Raw genomic sequence first — 19,290 nt, 5'->3', positions numbered from 1 at the left:
GGCTTTTCATATTGTTAAGAGGTTTAGCTTGCCGCACCGAAAAAGCCTTCTCTGACCATCTCTTTGGCAATATATTTTATATCCATACAGGAGCCCTTCAGATCGAACAGAGTGAAGAATCTGACCAAGGAAAATATGAGTGTGTTGCCACCAACAGCGCGGGCACTCGCTATTCTGCCCCTGCCAATTTATATGTCAGAGGTAGGAATGACGTAACCCTGGTATCGCGTCTTCATTCAGGCTCAGGGGGAGTTGAGATACCCACAGGGTCTGTGTGACTATGTCAGGATTTAGTGAGCCGATGTGCTAATAGTGGCAGTAGCTGAAACATTTTAGTGGGTAGAAAATGAAACATTTTAATTACGTGGTTAAGGAAAAAATTGACAACTTTTGAGTAACATCTATCCTATGGATTGAAGTTTGTAAGTATATTTGCATTTTTACATCTTGATTTCTATTTTAAGTGCATTGATTGAACTGTGCTTTGCATTGGTTGGAGGTTTTCTTCTTTTCCTTCTTTTTTTCTGTTGCTGTTACTCTTCTGTTTCCTTATCAAACTCTGAAATAATTGCTTGGTGTGCTACTAATCAGTTCTCTGTGCAACGCCAAGCGTAAAGGTGTTTATGTCTTTAAGACCTCTGCTGCAGAGCTGTAAGGAGAAAGGTGCTAACTTTAAAAAAAGAAAAAATGAGAAAGGTGCTACATGCATGTAGCACAACTGGATTGTCTTCCTTCTTTTTATACTTATTTATAAACACATCACGTGCATGTGTCTATGCGTGTATATATATACACACACACACACAGGTTTTTTTTTTTAATTATTCACTTTCTGAAAATTTAATCTCTTGATTAAAGAGAACAGTGAACAGTGATTGTATTTTAAAACATGATATCAGTTGTCCTTGGGAGAAGAATGAATGAGGATACATCCATATTTTCTTATAAAGTAATAGAAATGATTACATTTTGAGCTTATGAATGGTTGTGCCTTTCATTTCCACGAGGAAGAAGTATTTCTTCTTCCCTGGAGTTCTCAAAGCCAGTTCTTGTAGTTTTATCGTCCAGTGAAAATGCTCTTAGTCTTACCCTCCATGTCTGTGCATAACCACAAAAGGCGTGGGTGGGGGGTGGGAATAGATAAAAAAGACAGCGAGGGCTTTAAGTTACAAGAGGATGGGTTCCCTTAGGAAAATATCTAGCTTGATTTTGAAATTTTTGTTGGAGATCATTTCGTTTCCGTGGGGATGTTTTTCTCTCCTTTCTCTGGAGTGTCTGGGGTGGGAGAATATGAAGAGAAACCATTTCTTCTCCAAATTCTTTGAAAGCCCCTTGATCCTTTTTCTCAATATGCTGACCTCCTTTGCTGCATGAGGCATGTGTACCTTCTTCAATGGAAAAATTTCAAAATGATGCTAGCTATTGTTTCTAATACCATGTTAGTCTGTGAAGTATTGCTAACTTTTTCAGGTGAGATAGGAAGGATTAACTAGAGCAAATAAAGATGTTCAAGTAGCAGTTGAAAGCCTTGATATGGCCTTTTTACTCTCTCTGTGTTTCCCTTGTTTTTCTCCTTTCCTCATTTCATTGTGTTCTGCATCAAACCCCCTACATCCCTCAGAGCTGCGAGAAGGTTGGTGTGTTTTTTACTTTTTACCCACCTTACAAAACTATTAATTAAACCAATAACAAAGAATACAAATGAAATGAATGTAGCTGCGTTGTGGTCTTCTTTTGGTTAATGGTATGTTCTAGCAGAGAATGCCCTTGGCCATGGCTTCCGGTGCTTGCTGGTGATACCTAACTGTGGTGCATGATGGGAGAGAATGAACCTGGGTGCATGGTAACGGGTAACACTTAACTCTCTCAGGTCCAGTGAACTTGGTCAGTGTTCCTGCTTTCCTTCCTGCCCCACTCTTCCCGTCTCCTGCCCCACCTTTAATTTCTGTCTCACAAAGGTGCCTGCTGCCCATAGAATGACTTTTCCTAGTTGTTCCCCTAACCCCAAGCATGAAGACTAAACTCTCCTCCATCTTCCTTGATACGTTCTTTGACGTCTCAGAGTCTACACCAGCTCCTGTCTGCTTTGTGTAACCTGTGAAGTGGCTGCAGGAGGCATGCTTAGCTCTGTCTTTACTTCTCCTTTGCCTGTCATTCACCCGTGAGGCCATTGCAGCAAGCCCTCTCAAATCCACGGAGGTTTCTCTCATCTTGAAGGACAGCCAAAAAGTTGACAGACAGAATTATTTACTTATTATCTTGGGGTTATGAGGTTGTTTTGTTTATTAACTTATTTATAATTTTAAGAATCACTTTATTAGCCATATTTAAGGTATGCTCCTAATGACTAGCCCTTAATGTAAAATGCTCGTGGTGTAATGTTTTGCCAATAAAAGCCCAAGACGAATCCTATTTGTCTCTTACCCTCTCCTTGTACCCTGTCCAAGACACATGTACTTAAACACACATAAACATGCAGATTATCTGAAGCAGGAACACTGAACTGTAATTGCTTGTTTTTTTTCCGTGTTGTGTTGCTTTAATATGACTTATTCTCTTCGTGTCATGTCCCACTGTGTGGTTTAGATCCAGTGTCACTCTATTTGAATGTAGGCATAAAAAGCCTCATACTAGATTTTTGTTTTCATCATCTATGTTGTTTTCTACCACAGATATGAACTGAATGGAATCCTGAATGTGAACTACTCAGCTCCCTTCCTGAATTTGCAATCCTTACCTTTGACAACCTAGCTTCATCTAATATCTTCCTACTTTCAACCCTGTCCTCCCCTAAATCGCTGTCTCAATCACCGTACTTAACCCTCCTCCCTTCATGTTTAGTTCTATTCCTGTTATTTCCTCTGCTGCTACTGCACTCTTGGATTCCAGCCATTCTCTCGTCATCCTAAGCACGGCCCTGAGACTTCACCTTGTGCATGCCTTGCATGACCCAATCCAGTGTCTCTACTGGCATTGGCTTTGTTTCTTCTTCTGTGACTGGAAATCAATATGTATATATATTTCTGTGTTTGTTCCGGTGTTAGTGTGAGGTCTTGAGGCTGCATCTATTCTGAGTCTGAAAGCAAATAAATTGCACTTTCGGTGTACTCTAGATGATGTTTCCCAGGACTGGGATGTGACAGTGTGGTCCCGCACATACATTCACATCACCTGGAAGAGCACAGCACTGAAGCTGGTTTTGATACTCAAGATAAACCTGCTGGTGACCTTCCAGCCCCCCTTCCTGCATATACATGCGTACATAGAATCCTTGTTATATGCATGCATGTATATGTTTTTGTGTTTATCTTATGCATGATGTTTGTGTATTGTTAGTTTGTAGATAGTTTTTTTGTGGGGCCCTTGTAGGTCTGAATCAACTTTTGTATGAATGTATCTAAGATATCAATGACTAAACTAAATAAATTTTTCTGTGTATACACACACCATACTTGTATGGTCTGTATTATTCACAGTTTTACATGTTTTGTTTTTGGACAGTCCACAATATGTTTCAACTGTTTAACTGTGTCTGTACAGTGCATGTCATGTGTTAAATCAAGCCGCTTTTTCTTGCCTTGTGTATTTTATCATCTTCCCTTGTGTTTTGTTCCAGTTCGCCGTGTCCCACCAAGATTCTCTATCCCACCCACTAATCACGAAATCATGCCAGGTGGAAGTGTTAATATCACCTGTGTCGCTGTGGGGTCGCCAATGCCTTATGTGAAGTGGATGTTGGGGGCAGAAGATCTGACACCTGAAGATGATATGCCAATAGGAAGAAATGTCCTAGAACTGAATGATGTAAGACAGTCAGCAAATTATACCTGTGTTGCTATGTCGACACTGGGTGTCATTGAAGCAATAGCCCAGATCACTGTCAAAGGTATGCTCAGTGGTTCATGCTTGGAGGATCTGGGTACCCTCAAGTCAGCTGACTAAGGCCTCTACAAAGTCTGTCCTTGGAATTCTAAAATGTATCAATTTATTGGTCAGTGTTTCAGATATCATAGTCCAGTCATATCTGTGGTATCACATAAGATACACATATCTAGGTAGGCAGATTCTCTCTTAAAAGTATTGACAGCCTAAGTCGTGGTAATCATCAAAATATTTAACTAAAGGCCAGGCTCAGGCACTAACAGGTCAGGATGAGGCATGCTCGACATAGTCAGCCATTATGGTCGGAATGATGTGTACAGGTTTTATATTTATTAAGAACCTTGAGAAGAGGCACATGACAAAGAAATCCAAGTGAGTGTTAATAAATACTCAAAATTCCAGAAGACAAAGGGAGGAAAAAAAGAGAGTTGAAGTCGACATAGTCTAGTAATAGATGCTTTAAATTTTTGATAGACCCTACCATTAAAAATCAAAATGCAGGGCTTCCCTGGTGGCACAGTGGTTGTGAGTCTGCCTGCCGATGCAGGGGACACGGGTTCGTGCCCCGGTCCGGGAAGATCCCACGTGCCGCGGAGCGGCTGGGCCCGTGAGCCATGGCTGCTGAGCCTGCGCATCTGGAGCCTGTGCTCGGCAACGGGAGAGGCCACAGCAGTGAGAGGCCCGTGTACCTAAAAAAAAAAAAAAAAAAAATCAAAATGCAAGTGTGATTATATTCTGTTTTAGCTCTCACCTCGTGTAAGCGAAGTGCTCAACAAATATTCTTTTCTTGAAATAAGTGTACTGACTATAACCGAAGTACTATATTCCATGGTTACTTTTGAATCAAAGGGGGTAAAAAGTGAGTGTGTGAGGGTACCAGTTGTTTTTATACAGTGTTTACAGAATTTTAGAAAACTTGCACAAAATGAGTCAGTCTGAGGGTGACTTTAGGTTTCTGCAAATGTCTGGAACTATTGCAAAATGAAACAAGTTGTCTTCCCCTTCTGGGAAGTGTGATCCTAAAAAAATGCAGCACACATTGTAATCGGTGTCATATTTTCAACCAAGTGCATATACCTAATGTATACCATATAAAATCAATAATGTGACATAAGACAAGGTACACAGCATTTTCAACATTTAGTCGTTTAAAATAGTAATGTTTTATTGCATATTATTATGGTATTAGGCATAGTATTCTCCATACATTACAGATACAAAACCTGTACTGCATAATCAGTGTGACTTAGCGAAACTAAGAGTATCTGTTAAATATCAGTAAACACATCTTTAATTAGCAATATTTCTACTTGCCTTAAGAATACAGAAAGACATCTAGGGGAAATTCAGATCATACACTTCCTTGAAAAATATCAGGCCAGAATATTGAAACAAATGTCTTTCTATTATTATTTTGAACAAAATCCCTTGGCCAAATATTATCATTCCATGGTTCTTAGAGTAATCTGCAAATACTGAATCGTCTTTCCCATACTAACCATTTCAGCTTTAAATATTTGAAGGTTTACTAAAGACCCTCAAGAATTCAAACGCAGGAGTCACACTAAACTAATATTTTGTTCAGTTTCTTTGTTTTCCTGACTCTTGCTCCTTCCCTATACCCCCTCCACCACAAACATAAGGGTGGATCTTGAAAGCAAAAAGTGAATCAAAACAAAAAGCATCTTAAAGAGAGAAAGAAGTCATTTATTCAGGTAGTCAGTTCACAGTGCTTATTAAAAACCTACTCAGGACTAGACAGTGTTCTAGGTATTGGGGGTATAGCACTAATTAAGTACAAGTTTGCTAATCTTGAAAAGTTACCATTGTAGGGAGTGTTGTATTTTTTGCCTTTAAGTTGACAAGGAAAAGAGGAGGACTAAGGAGCTGATTACATGAGTGTTACCTTCTGAGTTTTGTCTAAAACTTCAGCTTGTGAAACTCTCCTTTCTTCCTTAACCTCACTACCTTTCAGAATCACTGTCCAGGTGAGGCCACCAGTGTTGATGGTTTGTACGCTTAATTAGTAGCATTTTGAGTTGTGTTTTTCTGCTAAAAAGAATGAACGAGATTTCTAAAATATAGATTTAATTTCAAGTGTTTGTCATGCAGCTGTAATCTGATATTACTGATGTTGGATATAGAATACATATTATGACAATAAAATGAAATACTTTAAAAAGTGATTTGTGAATAGACTTTAATTTAGCTCCTTCAGCATATTTTGAATATTAAGTAAAAAACGTGAATTTGAAATTATTCTTTATTACCTTAAAATTATTGGTCAGATTATTTATTAAAAAATATATAGTAATGTTGCTTATGTCTTACGTCTTGAAAACAAAATGGATACTCTTCTTTTACAGCAATTTAATACCATTTCATTTTATGTCTAAAATTTTGTTCTTTTCAATGTTTATTGGCATTTAGTTATATCATTTTTTTGAAGCAAGGGTCTCATGGGCCAAGCTTGTGGTTATAATAATTGTTATAATTGGAACTACTGTTTTCTGAGGGTGCCAGATACATATTAAGAGCATTACTGGATTGGCTCATTAATCTTCACCGTAAACTCATGAAATACAGTTACCCAACTGTATAGTACAATTCCAATAATACAATTGTGCCTATTTTTCACATGAGAAAACTAAAGCAAAGAGAACTTAAGCAACACATCCAGGATCTCATAGCTAATAAGTGGTGGATTTGGATACAAGCCCCAAAATACAATGCTATAATACACTTCCAGTAAACTGAGATTTGTCACCTACGCATGTCTTACTGTACTTCCTGACCACTTAGAAAACCGTCCTTTGCTATGATTTCATCTAATTAAATCTTTACTAGGTACATAATTCTGTCATTCTAATAGCAGAGTTTATGGATTCTTGTGATTTCTTAAAAGTGATGGGTATTCACTGTCTTTCTTTTTTCTCCCTGTAAGCCTTACCCAAACCTCCAGGAACTCCTGTCGTGACTGAGAGCACAGCTACAAGCATCACACTGACATGGGACTCTGGGAACCCTGAGCCTGTCTCTTACTACATCATTCAGCATAAACCTAAAAATTCTGAAGAACCTTATAAAGAAATTGATGGGGTGGCGACCACACGCTACAGTGTCGCTGGACTAAGTCCCTACTCAGATTATGAATTCAGGGTTGTTGCTGTCAATAACATCGGGCGGGGGCCTCCCAGTGAGCCCGTGCTGACACAGACCTCAGAGCAAGCACCGTCCAGTGCCCCCAGGGATGTCCAGGCGCGGATGTTGAGTTCAACCACCATTTTGGTACAGTGGAAGGAACCCGAAGAGCCAAATGGACAGATTCAAGGATACCGAGTTTATTATACAATGGACCCCACTCAGCATGTTAACAACTGGATGAAACACAATGTAGCTGACAGCCAAATCACTACTATTGGCAACTTAGTGCCCCAGAAAACGTATTCTGTCAAAGTCCTGGCTTTTACCTCAATTGGAGATGGTCCTCTTTCAAGTGACATACAAGTCATCACTCAGACAGGAGGTAAGTGTGGTTCTGGATGGGGCGTAGGGTAGAAGGGAGGAGCTGGTACTAAGAAATGGCAAGGACAGAAACAAAGCACAAAATAGTATGTTTTAATTTTTGAGATTTAGAGTTTCTGAGTAAGGAGTTAGGCATATGGAAAGGAGCAGGCATGGACACTGAAAGACTATAAATAATACAGTCCTTTTAGAAGGGGGATGCATTTAGCATACTTTTTTTTTAATTGAAGTATGGTTGCTGTATAATATTACATGGCTTTCAAGTGTATAATATAGTGACTCACAATTTTTAAAGGTTATGCTCCGTTTATAGTTATTATAAAATATTGGCTATATTACCCATGTTGTACAATATACCCTTGTAGCTTATTTTATACCTAATAGTTTGTACCTCTTACTCTCGTACCCCTATATGTAGCATCCTTTCTTTTTAATTTGTACCCAAATGACTTGAAGAGTTTCTGCAGGAGTTGGATAAATGCATCCCCCGTGCAGCATTTTGAGAATAGAAGAACTATGCTTCTTTGTATTAGCAACTCTGGTAGAATAGGCCCAAAATTTATTTAATCTGTGAAGGAGTGGATGGTTCAAGATAAAGTTAAAAATAAAACGATTTGTCAGGGGACCTTGGATATGTAAATGGCTTATATCTGCCAGGAAGCAACTTGCTTAAAAATGAATATTCCCTTAACGTTCTTTTCTTTTTTTCTTTGTATGGCCTCAGGGATAAAGAAAGACAGTTAGCAAGATCTAAGATCAAAGTTTGGGGCCTTATTCACCCATTTTCCTGGGTATTAGAGCAGATGCCAAACTAGTTTATAAAGGAAAACTTGGCCTTTCCCGTAGTTTTATTTTCATAAGAGGATATCAAACTTCTCTGGTCTTGGGTTCAAAGTGATCAGTTTTGTCGTGGGATGGGAATAAACCATAGCAGCTGTCTTCTTACATTTATTCTTGAATATCTGAGAGCTATTCATTTGACTCCTCTTGTCTTGGTACCTCTTAAACTTGCATTAATCTGTGAGTGTTTTGGTGGCATGCCATTCGTTTGTTCTGAGAATCCACATAAGACCCATGTTATTGGAGATGGTATCTATAATCTGTAGTCATAACTCATAGGTAATTCTGGGAATGAGTTAATGAATATTCTCAGGTGTCAGAACTAGATAAACTTATGTTTAACCGCTGACTTGTTTTTATGTTGTGGGCTTCATGAATCTTGTGGCTGAGGACGTTTACCAATTTGCTGTGGCTACTAGGAGTCTCAGAGCATGTTTACAGCTTGCCTGGCTCTATTTTATTTTCATACTCTTATTTGGTTCTTATTGGTTTGTTCATGGATTTATCACTTTTTCTGATATCAAAAAAGTACAGAGTGTTTTATCATAATTATAGTGAAAATCATCCATATACCTTCCCTATTGGGTGTTTTCATTTCTTCTGTATTTATTTGTTATATTAATATGCATAAAATATTGTAGATTAATTTTTCCATAAGTTTCTCATCGGAAAATGTAGAAATCAGTGAATCTTGTTCTTTTTCTTGACTGAAAGTAGTCAACTGTTAAGAGATTATTTTTTTATTATACTATTTTAGCAGCTCCATAACCATTAAAGGATATATAGGAAGAGTATATACCTATACTCCACTTTTAGGTTTTCGGATGTTTCAGCTTTGATATTTTAAAAATCCCTGATCTTGGAGTAACATAACCAGGGTTTGAATCCCAAACTACCATTTTTAGCTCCATATCCTTGGACAAGTTACTTCATCTCTCTGAACTTCAGTTTTCTCATCTAAAATAATAACCACCTTATAGAGTTTAGTGGTAGTGGGTTTTTTTCTAAGGCTGCCATACAAAATACCACTTACTGGGTGGCTTAAACAACAGGAATTTATCATCTTGCAGTTCTAGTGATTAGAAGTTCAAGAACAAAGTGTCAGCAGGATTGGTTCCTTCTGAGAGCTGTGAGGGAGATGCTGGGCCTCCCGCCTAGCTTTTGGTGGCTTGCTGGTAGTCTTGGCTGTTCCTTGGCTTGTGGGAGCATCACCCTGATCTCTGCCTTCATGGTCCCGTGGCATTCTCCCTAAGCGCTTGTCTCTTGCGTCCAAATTTCCCTTTTTTATAAGATACCAGTCATAGTGGATTAGGGTCTAACCTAATGATATCATCTTGACTAATTACATCTGCAACAATCCTATTTCCAAATAAGGTCATTTTCTCAGATTCTTGGTGTTAGGAATTCAACATATGAAATTTTGTGGGACACACTTCAACCCGTAACAAGGCTATCGATTAGATAACAGATAGAAATATTTTATAACTTCAGTAATATATAATCATCATCATAATAATTGCCATATGCTGGAAACTCTGCTAATAGGTGTATTAATTCTTACTGCTCAATTAGGTAGATGTGGAATTATCTCATTTGCCAATGAGTAAATTGAGGATCGATGAAGGTAAAAAGATTCAGGAACTTCCTTTGGGTCATTAAGTGGACACTCTAGATACCTTTAAGCACCATTATCTTTTAAATTAATAATTTGCTAATGTCTTATTTTTTGGTGCCTACTAGGTTTTAGTGCCCACTAGGTGCTCAATAAATAAATAGAGGCAGGAAACACAGGGTGTCATGTATTCATACCTCTGTTCAAGAGTTATATATGGGACTTCCCTGGTGGTGCAGTGGTTAAGAATCTGCCTGCCAATGCAGGGGATGCAGGTTCGAGCCCTGGTCCAGGAAGATCCCACATGCTGCGGAGCAACTAAGCCCGTGCATCACAACTCCTGAGCCTGTGCTCTAGAGCCCGTGAGCCACAACTACTGAGCCCGTGTGCCACAACTGCTGAAACCTGCATGCCTAGAGCCCGTGCTCTGCAACAAGAGAAGCCACCGCAATGAGAAGCCCGCTCACTGCAACAAAGAGTAGCCCCCGCTTGCCGCAACTAGAGAAAGACCTCGTGCAGCAAAGAAGACCCAATGCAGCCAAAAATAAATTAATAAATTTATTTTTAAAAAAAAAAAAGAATTGTATATGATTTACATCTGAAATACTTGAGGTGGCTATTAGGTTATCCCAGTGCAGAAGTACATTAAACCATTTAGATACTTAAAAAAAAGTTAAAAGAAGTAGAAGGAATACCTTTTTTTATAGAAAGTTATCATACTCAGTCACTAAGTTTGGTTCTTAATTTTCTAACTACAAATTTAAACATACAAATCTGTAACGTTTCATAATATTATTTTCTTATGACAGAAGGATTTAGCTATCTAAGAAACCAAATAGTTACTGAAACTAAATTCAACCAAAACATAAGAATCCTTGAGAATCATGAGAATCCTTATATTCAGAACATGAAATGACAGTAATGCTTTCCGTCACTTTTTAATGAAAGATACAGAACTGATGTTTAAATAGATCATATTTTGTTTTTCTGTATTACCAGGGGACATAATGTAACATAAATCATAACTCAGTGAAGGTAACATTGTGACAGGAGCAGTTGAGTTAATGTGATCCAGGGACTCCGGACCTAAAAACAAATCTAGATGAATGGATCACAGATGCATTAAAATAGCTGTTCTCAATCTCTGTTTAACTTTTTTTACATTAGGATATTTCCAAGAACCTTCCATAATAGTTGTAATTTTAATACCCATTGATTGAGAAGATATATAATGATATAATGATTTGTGCCTGCCGAGATCAATAGGCTAAGAAAACCTTCCAAAATGGCACAATGATTTGATCTGTTCTCTAGGCTTAATTAACAAAGGCCATTTGATGTTAGTGGACACCTGCCAAATACAATGATGTTAGTTCTGATATAATTAATTCTGAGCTGCTCCTGACTAGCTGATTCATAGGATCACTGCTAGACAAAGACATAAAACCATTATGAAAGATTCCTTTAGTTATATAAAATTTAAGATTCTTCTCACTACAATTTTATCTTTTCCAAACCTACAAAAATTTACTGATCAATAACATGCATGAACTTCTCAAATATTTTAATTTCATATACACAGAGATACACTTTTTTGTCTACTTTATCTAAAAGGTATACATTTCATTTTATTATCTTTAATTCCCTGACAGTAATATTCCTATTTTTGTTTAAAATCAGACTGTGCAGAAACAGTATTTAGAAATAAAGTGAGTTTAAGAGGGACATTATTACTTTTGATCTTATCTAAGATTATTGTCACATGTATTGATATAAATGGAGGATTGATGTAAGTTTGTATATTTCTGGTAATATAGAAAGTCAAAATATGATCTATGTTATAGTCAGTAATGTATCCCCTTAATTATGAATATTAGTACAGATGAAAATATTAAGTGATCTTTACATGGTTTTAAATATGAAAAGATTTTGGTTAAAATGATTATTTTCTAGAAATATTGGTTAATCTTCCAAGTTTTCCATAGCTTTAACTCCTGGCATTATAGTGACTTGCAAGTAATTCACCTTGGAAATACATGGACCATATGGCCATTGACATGGGAAGTATTTATGTGCTAGAAAAAAGTCTCTGCTACGAAAAAACACATTCGGGAAGGATGTCTCATATAGTTTTCTCTTGTACGTAATTATAATAAGAACATAGGGTAACTATATTTTACAAAAGAAGTACAAATAAAACTCTGATAAGGAAATGTAATAAATTAACATCTTAAACCTAATGCACTAACATAAATGTTGCTTGTTGTCCCTGCTAATTGGAGGCATTCTAAAGCTGTTAAATCCCAATGTGTGTCTTTTTCCTGAACTTTCTTTAGAAAACATATCTTACCTCTAATTCTTCTATGCATTTAATAGATTCTTGGGGAAAGTACTGATTTATATGTACACACCTTAATAGTATAGGTCTTTGGAAGGAAAATAATTATACACATTTAATAAATAAATATTAATGAGTAGCATCAACTTTAAACATTTTGAAGAAGCAAAATTGTTATAAAACTATGACATTTTAGAGACATTGTGCTTTAGGTTTCCAGTACTTTATAAACCATTTCATTACTATATATCAACAGGCCTATATAAGCAAACTAGAAAAGACTGATTTCCAATAGCAAAAATTATGAGCCCCATTTGAATTCTTTCTCTAAATAGTTTTAGCAGTGAGTAAAGGAGTGCTGGTTGTAAATACAACTGTAATAAAATTTTAACTTTTTCTTATTGATGTTTAATGACAGTTGAGAGTAAGATTTGTGCAGGTGCTTGTGTATTAAGTACTTATTTTGTCAATGATATATCTGTGGCACTTACAAATCAGACTCTTTGTTTGAATTTTGTTTTGTTTTACTGCCACTGTAATCCTGGCTGTTGCTTTTATTGTTGTTATCATCATTTGTGAATCTGCTAGATACATTTTAAAATATGTACCTTATTAGAGCACTAGACATTTTAGTAATAATGTGTTTTTAGTCTCTTTGGTAACATTTCATATTTATATTACGGTGAGGTGAAATTGTTTTTTAGCCATTTTATATGTGCTAACCCCTTTCTCTTCAGAGATATTCCCTAAAATTTAGTCAAATATTGATCTCTTCCAATATCATCAGAGTTCAGATGACATGCAGATTTTCTTCTCGCTTCTTATTCATTCTCCATTCTCTGTGAGTTGCCTTCAGATATATGGAGCATACTAGTATTACTACTCTAATATTTCCCATTTCTCAATGGGGCTATAATCTTATTGTAGGGAATTGATAGCTCATATTTGTATTTCCTTGTGGACATTAAATAAGCAATCAAGAAGAAGGGTATAACAACACCACTTTACCAAATATAAGGATGTCTTAAATATAATTTTAAAGAAAAATTTGTGTTCCTACTTTTCTTTCCTCTTTCCACATCTAAATTCTATTGGTTTATGGTCAACATTAACACGTCTTTTTTTTAATGTAGATGATTGCACTAAGGTTTCTGGACGGGTTCTTTTTATTCTCCCTTGTGTTTTCCAGAATCTCAGATTTTTCCGTAAAATGTGTCTTTGGTTAATTGATGAGGAAAATGCTACAGCACAGAAAAGCTCTTAAATAAAATATATAGAGAAAAACATGAAGTAAGTGAAGATAAAAGAATGTCAGTAGGTTTGAGGTGTCAAGACTGTGAGAGCATTAAATATATATCCATACAAATATCTATACCTATCTATCTATAGAGACGGGGAGAGTGGGAGGAAGACAGTAAGGGAGGGAGGGAAGGAGGGAGAAGGGATATGAGAAAACAAATATAAATGTTAATAGAACCTTTGTAGCCACAGTATTTGGTATAAAAACCTAACTGACAGATGATGAAGTATTCCCTGTGTCTCCAAGTGGCACAGACAAAATAAATATGACAGTTTGGTGTTTTCTTGTAAACATATATTATGATCATTAGGACTATTATGTTTGGGGAATGTATAACTAAATACGTTAATTTCACAGCTTTTTTCTTTTCCTTTGAAGCCTCAGCTTCATTGTGGTTGTTTCAGTAATGACTAAATGATCCTGAGGAAGCAACATCTTTAGGTGAATCCACAATTCCCGAGAAAGTCTGAGTACCGTCACCCCTAAGACACGTATGGGCGTAGAGTCTGATATAATAAAAAGATCTTTTAAAGCCCTGGTCCTTATGCTGGATTTTGCCTGTAGACACATTTTGCCTAATACAGTGTTTTTCAGTTAATTTCAACTAATTCAATTTATTTCTGATTGTAAAAAATTAAAAGATTTTACCTAGAAGATTCATTATCAACTTCTGCTGAAAAATCAGAAGCTTGGGCAAGACTGGACCCACATTCCACAAGGCAGCCGTGTCCTGGCTCTGAGCATCACTGACTCCTTCTGGTGGCCCAGGCACTCCCCCGTTGACCCTGGGCCTGCATGGCCTCTGCACTCATCTAAGTCATCTGCCCGGCACCTCTAGGCATTGGTGTTTTGACCACAAGTTTAAAATCTATTAAATTCCCCTCCAGACCACTTCAAAAGAAGATGATGTTGAAAGCAGAGGAGGAGAACCCTGTTTGTATTATTCCAAGAGACTCACCATCCAGTCGTGTGGCCACTTCCTACTTACTTTGTCCCAAAATAAAATGGACACCCTCTGAGGCTTTGATGTAGCTATTTCATTATTTAGAAGGAGAGGGCTCTGAATAGAACCAAACAGAATTAGAGAATTAAAGGAAGTGTGTGGCACTAAACAAGGATGAAACATTGAGACCTACCAGGAATTTGTTTGAGACAAATTAAAAGCAAAAAAGTAAACAGTTTTAAGTAAGAAAAAGTTAATTGGATTCCCACAATGTTTTCAATCACTGTCACTCAATTTATTATTAGCCTTAGCAGGGAGGAAATGCGTAACAAGCAGTTATTATCCTGAGAGCAGCCCTTCAACGCTGTCCATGTTTTTAATTCTTGACAGCACTTTATTTGGTTTGGTTTAAGTCAGAAGTTATAACAAGGTGTTCTTCTTTCCCAGATGTGTGGAAGTTGGGGAAAGAAAAAGGGAATAAAACTAGAGAAAAAGAAGTGACTGCATACATATGCATAGGTGGTGTGTGTATTTTTAGGCTGAGAAAACCTCTCATGATCTGAATATTAGAATCCAATCATAATTTCCCCATCTGTCTGATCATTCTTGGCTTCCATCGCTGCTCCTACCTGTGCTATTGGTATTTTCTTTTTAGAAGTAATGCATTTTCTATTTGTTTTGTTACTTGCCTGATTGTTTTTCTTATTTCCCTCTGTTCTACCTTCTCTTGCTCTTGATCTTTTATCTTCTTTTGTCTCTACCTCTCACCTCTCAGTCTGAATGATTGTGTTAGGTCACCCACTGGGCAGGTACTTAAAAAAAAAAAATAGATACTCAGTTCAGAAAGTACATTCCTGGAGGCATCAAATTAATGAGTATCTCAAGGTCTGTGATACGGAAGGAGAGAAAGGAAGATGAATGAAATTAGAAATATGAAGCACTGATTATTGGTGGCCTTAAGCATCAGTCCAAACATGAGTGTGTGCACGTGTACACACACACACACACACACACACACACACACACACACACACACACACACACACACACACACACACACAGAGTCACAGGTTAACAGACCAGAGTAATGAAATGATGATTAGGGATTGATTCCAGAAACCATTGCAGACCCCTTTAGATTTTAATCTTTTTTTAAACAAAAGGCATTTTTTTCATCATGCTACAGAGAGATGACTATAGAAAGAAAAGAAAGTAATGCATTTTATATCTCCAAAGACCTTCTTTATGGTGAAAATGATGCTTTAGGTATTGTTTAAGAAATTGATGTCATACATCAGCTACAAGTTATATTATTTGTATATGTTTTTGAATGTTCATGCTTATTTGCCAAAAATACTTGAGATGTTCTTTTCCCCTCTGGAGTGAAGTATTATTCTTGTTTTTTACAAATATACACGGAATTCTCATGTGAACTTGTGGGAATATGGACATATGTTCAGCTATGGCACTTTGAAACATGCCGCAATATCCGGGGTAATGATCAAAATATTTAATGGCCGCTAAGGCATGGGCACCAACCAATTAGAGTAGACATTGGCTGAGAACAATGTAAGTAAGAGTAGCTGTGCTACTGATGCCCTGAAGTGCATTAGCCTTGTGTATAATGGATAGAGGACTTCGTGGGATTAGTTGCTAACTAGGAGGTTGGGGTTAGTAAAATTTATTCTAATTCAACATTTGGGTAAGATGCTTTCAACTGGATTGATGTCCCATTCTTGATTACGTATGATATATAGCTTTTCCAAATTGTCTATTGCATGGATTACATGACTAATACGAGAATTATAGATGACCTCTGTTAAGTTCCTATATTTGTGATAATAAGTGTATTCTATACACTTTTCAACTTGTGTAGTAATTTAGCTCCATCTCACTAGGGACAATATTAAATTTATATTGTGTCTAGTGTATTAACTCATATTAAAGTCATTAGAGATTAGAAAGAATTGTTAGTTTTTTAAATTCTCTCTCTCTCTTTTTTTTTTTACATCTTTTTAAAACGTGGGTTGGTAAGAAAAAAATACTAATGATTCTGCTTGCCTGTAGGTTTTGTTAATGGAGTAGAGGTGGGATTTTATAAACCTAATTGGCAATAATTTTAAAAGTAAACTGTAGCGTTAGAGAATAAGTTCCCACTCAGTTGTAAAAGAACAATAGCTTTTATGTATTTAACAATTGGTGTGATTTAGGCAGTATTTATCCCAAGTGCTTTATATAAATCATCACATTTATTACTTACAATGATATTATAAAGTAAATATTATTCTTAAAGTTGAATTCAGAGACTGATACATTCTACATTTGCTAATTCCACATCTTGCATATATATTAAATCACTCAGGGACAAGCACAGTATTTATAACATTGTTCTTGTCCCTTAAAGGAGGAAAACTGGGCTTTATATTGACAGGCTAACTTGGACAATGTAAGGCACCTAGCTCTCCATTAAGCTAATACGTGCAGACACTGAGTGAAAAGTTTAAACAGTTAATGAAAGAACTTCTGAATATTTCTGGTGACGGTGAGCTCACTCCTTTGCCTCCCTGATTTTAGTGCCAGGGCAGCCACTAAACTTCAAGGCAGAACCTGAATCCGAAACAAGTATTTTGCTCTCTTGGACGCCTCCACGTTCAGACACCATCGCCAGCTATGAACTGGTCTACAAAGATGGGGAGCATGGAAAAGAGGTAGGACTGTGCTTTTCGCCTTGTCATCATTCTCTACACCCAAGCACTGCTCTCATTTTGTGTAATTGCCCAAGTTCTGTTAAAAGGTCAGATATCTACAGAGGACCTTGGTGGAAAAGATTTATTCATCAAAAGAGAAGCTTGACCAAAAAAACAGAAAGAGTATTTGGAGACTTGCTGGGGTTAGGACAAAAGAAACAAAAAACAGCTATTGTCTGTATTGGAAATTTCTTTTTTTAATTCTGGTTTCTAAGTTACTTATGGAAGTATCTGCTTGTAAAAGAATATACTCCTTGAGATTTGGGGATTTCCTTTCTTTGTCTTCTGCATTCAAATGCTTAAGTCACTGTTAACACATGACTAAGTGAGCTCCAAGGCTTTGGGTAGATGAATTTGTCTAAACTGGTTTCAGAGAAAGATGCCCCATAGCAAGTGTTTGTTTGTATGCCAATGATTGTTTGATATGAATGTGAAAATACATACATACATATATATATATATATATATATATATATATATATATATATATATATAGTTTATGTTACACAAATAAAATAACAGACTGTGGAAGGCTAGAAATTGTTAATAGTTACTGAAAAGAGAAATAAAAATCAAAATAACTAACACATACATTAACAGGCACTATAATAATGGTTTCACACATATTAAGTCAATCCTTACAGCAGTGCTTTGAGTCAGCCTCTATTATTAATCTATTTCACATATTATAACAAAATAGAGACACGGAAAAAATTAAATGATTAAATAATTTGCCCAGAGCCTCATACTACTGAATGGTAGAGCTGGAATTTGAATCTAAACAATTTCCAGAATCTATGTTCTTAACCATTAGGATATACCGGCCCTTGGGTATACTTTGAATAGATTATATAAATCAGTATTAAGATATATCTAATATTTTCAGAAAGAGATAGTAATAAATATGTTTCTTTTGTTATCGTAAAACCCATTAAGGGGAACATTAGGACAAAAAAGTTGGTAAAACTCTATGTGAAAACTCAATCCACCAAGCCATTTTGTTGTACCTCTTAGCATCCTTTATCTTAAAAATATCTTCACAAAGCAAAACAGCCCCTAAGTTCTAAAAAAAGAATACCTTTCTTAAACACTCACATACTAAATGAACTGTTACCAATTAACTTGTGGCTCATCATTTTGAATGCTATAATACATTAATATGCTACTGTAAACTTCTATTTTATTACATCTCTTTGAAGTGAGCAGAATCTCCAAAGACCAGGCTCTAAAAGCAATGCTTTTAGATTTAGCTAACAAAGCTGATACAAATTAATCACTCAAAAAGTTCTAGAACTGAAGTGCTGATATAACGTAAAGTACTCGTGTTACAGCTGTTGGTGTTTGTAATAAGACATAAATTAGCATTAAATTATTTTAAATACTTACCATTACCCAACTAAAAAACAAATAAAATAAAAACAGTTAAAGAGAGTGGCAGTCCTTTGGAAACACTATGGATACTTGACTATTGGCATACCCACTCTGCTTTACAATTGTTTATTTAGGAAATTCCTTTTTTTCTTGTTATTTGGTAAATCTAAAATTTCTGAAAATTTTGTATTTGCAACAGAACACCCTAGGGGTGTTTCCTCTAGTTTTATATCTGAATTGCCCTTGACTGACTTCTCTTTGTGTGAACAGCAAATGCTATTCAATAAAAAGCCTTATAAGATTATTGATGCCATTACTAGACTACATAATAGCATGCATTTTAAGGTTTACTACAGGCTCATGTTAAATCTGAGATTGACTACCCATAGATAGCTATATCTTTGCTAAAATGCAAAGGCAGATTTCAAGCATAAAAATAAATTACCACATTCAAGTAAAAAAAACTTATTTCAAAAGCCCTTTATGATGTTAACAGTTATAGAAGAGTTTGTGATTTCTTTTTTCTAGCTGTAGGTTCTATATTCACAAAGAAAGGAAGTGTTAAAATTAATTTGAAATCAACCTAGGGTAACAGTATAGTTTCATATACATTATCCATCTTTCTTCAGTAACTGACATATGATTTTTATTCCCTCAGGCCTTGGCAATTCCAGATCTCTTTCATAACAACCTCACGTGAACTGTGTGCCAGTTTCCATTGTTACTTCCGGC

General features: G+C 36.2%; 1 protein-coding gene across 8 annotated transcripts in view; it reads left to right on the top strand.

Moving 5' to 3' along the window:
* Positions 1-19,290, top strand: part of PTPRD (protein tyrosine phosphatase receptor type D) — a 1,004,024-nt gene that overhangs the window by 805,698 nt on the left and 179,036 nt on the right. For all 8 annotated transcript variants that reach the window (XM_024734238.1, XM_024734244.1, XM_024734243.1 and 5 more), the window contains 4 exons: positions 91-201; positions 3,617-3,886; positions 6,827-7,408; positions 17,015-17,148. In XM_024734238.1, coding sequence (XP_024590006.1) covers positions 91-201; positions 3,617-3,886; positions 6,827-7,408; positions 17,015-17,148 — 1,097 coding nt within the window. The remainder of the gene's footprint in view (positions 1-90; positions 202-3,616; positions 3,887-6,826; positions 7,409-17,014; positions 17,149-19,290) is intronic.

The sequence above is a fragment of the Neophocaena asiaeorientalis genome, unplaced genomic scaffold (assembly GCF_003031525.2).
Source record: "Neophocaena asiaeorientalis asiaeorientalis breed wild unplaced genomic scaffold, Neophocaena_asiaeorientalis_V1.1 scaffold256, whole genome shotgun sequence".
Taxonomy (NCBI): domain Eukaryota; kingdom Metazoa; phylum Chordata; class Mammalia; order Artiodactyla; family Phocoenidae; genus Neophocaena; species Neophocaena asiaeorientalis.
The sequence above is the reverse complement of the archived record's forward strand: the minus strand, read 5'-3'. Positions and strand labels throughout refer to the sequence as shown.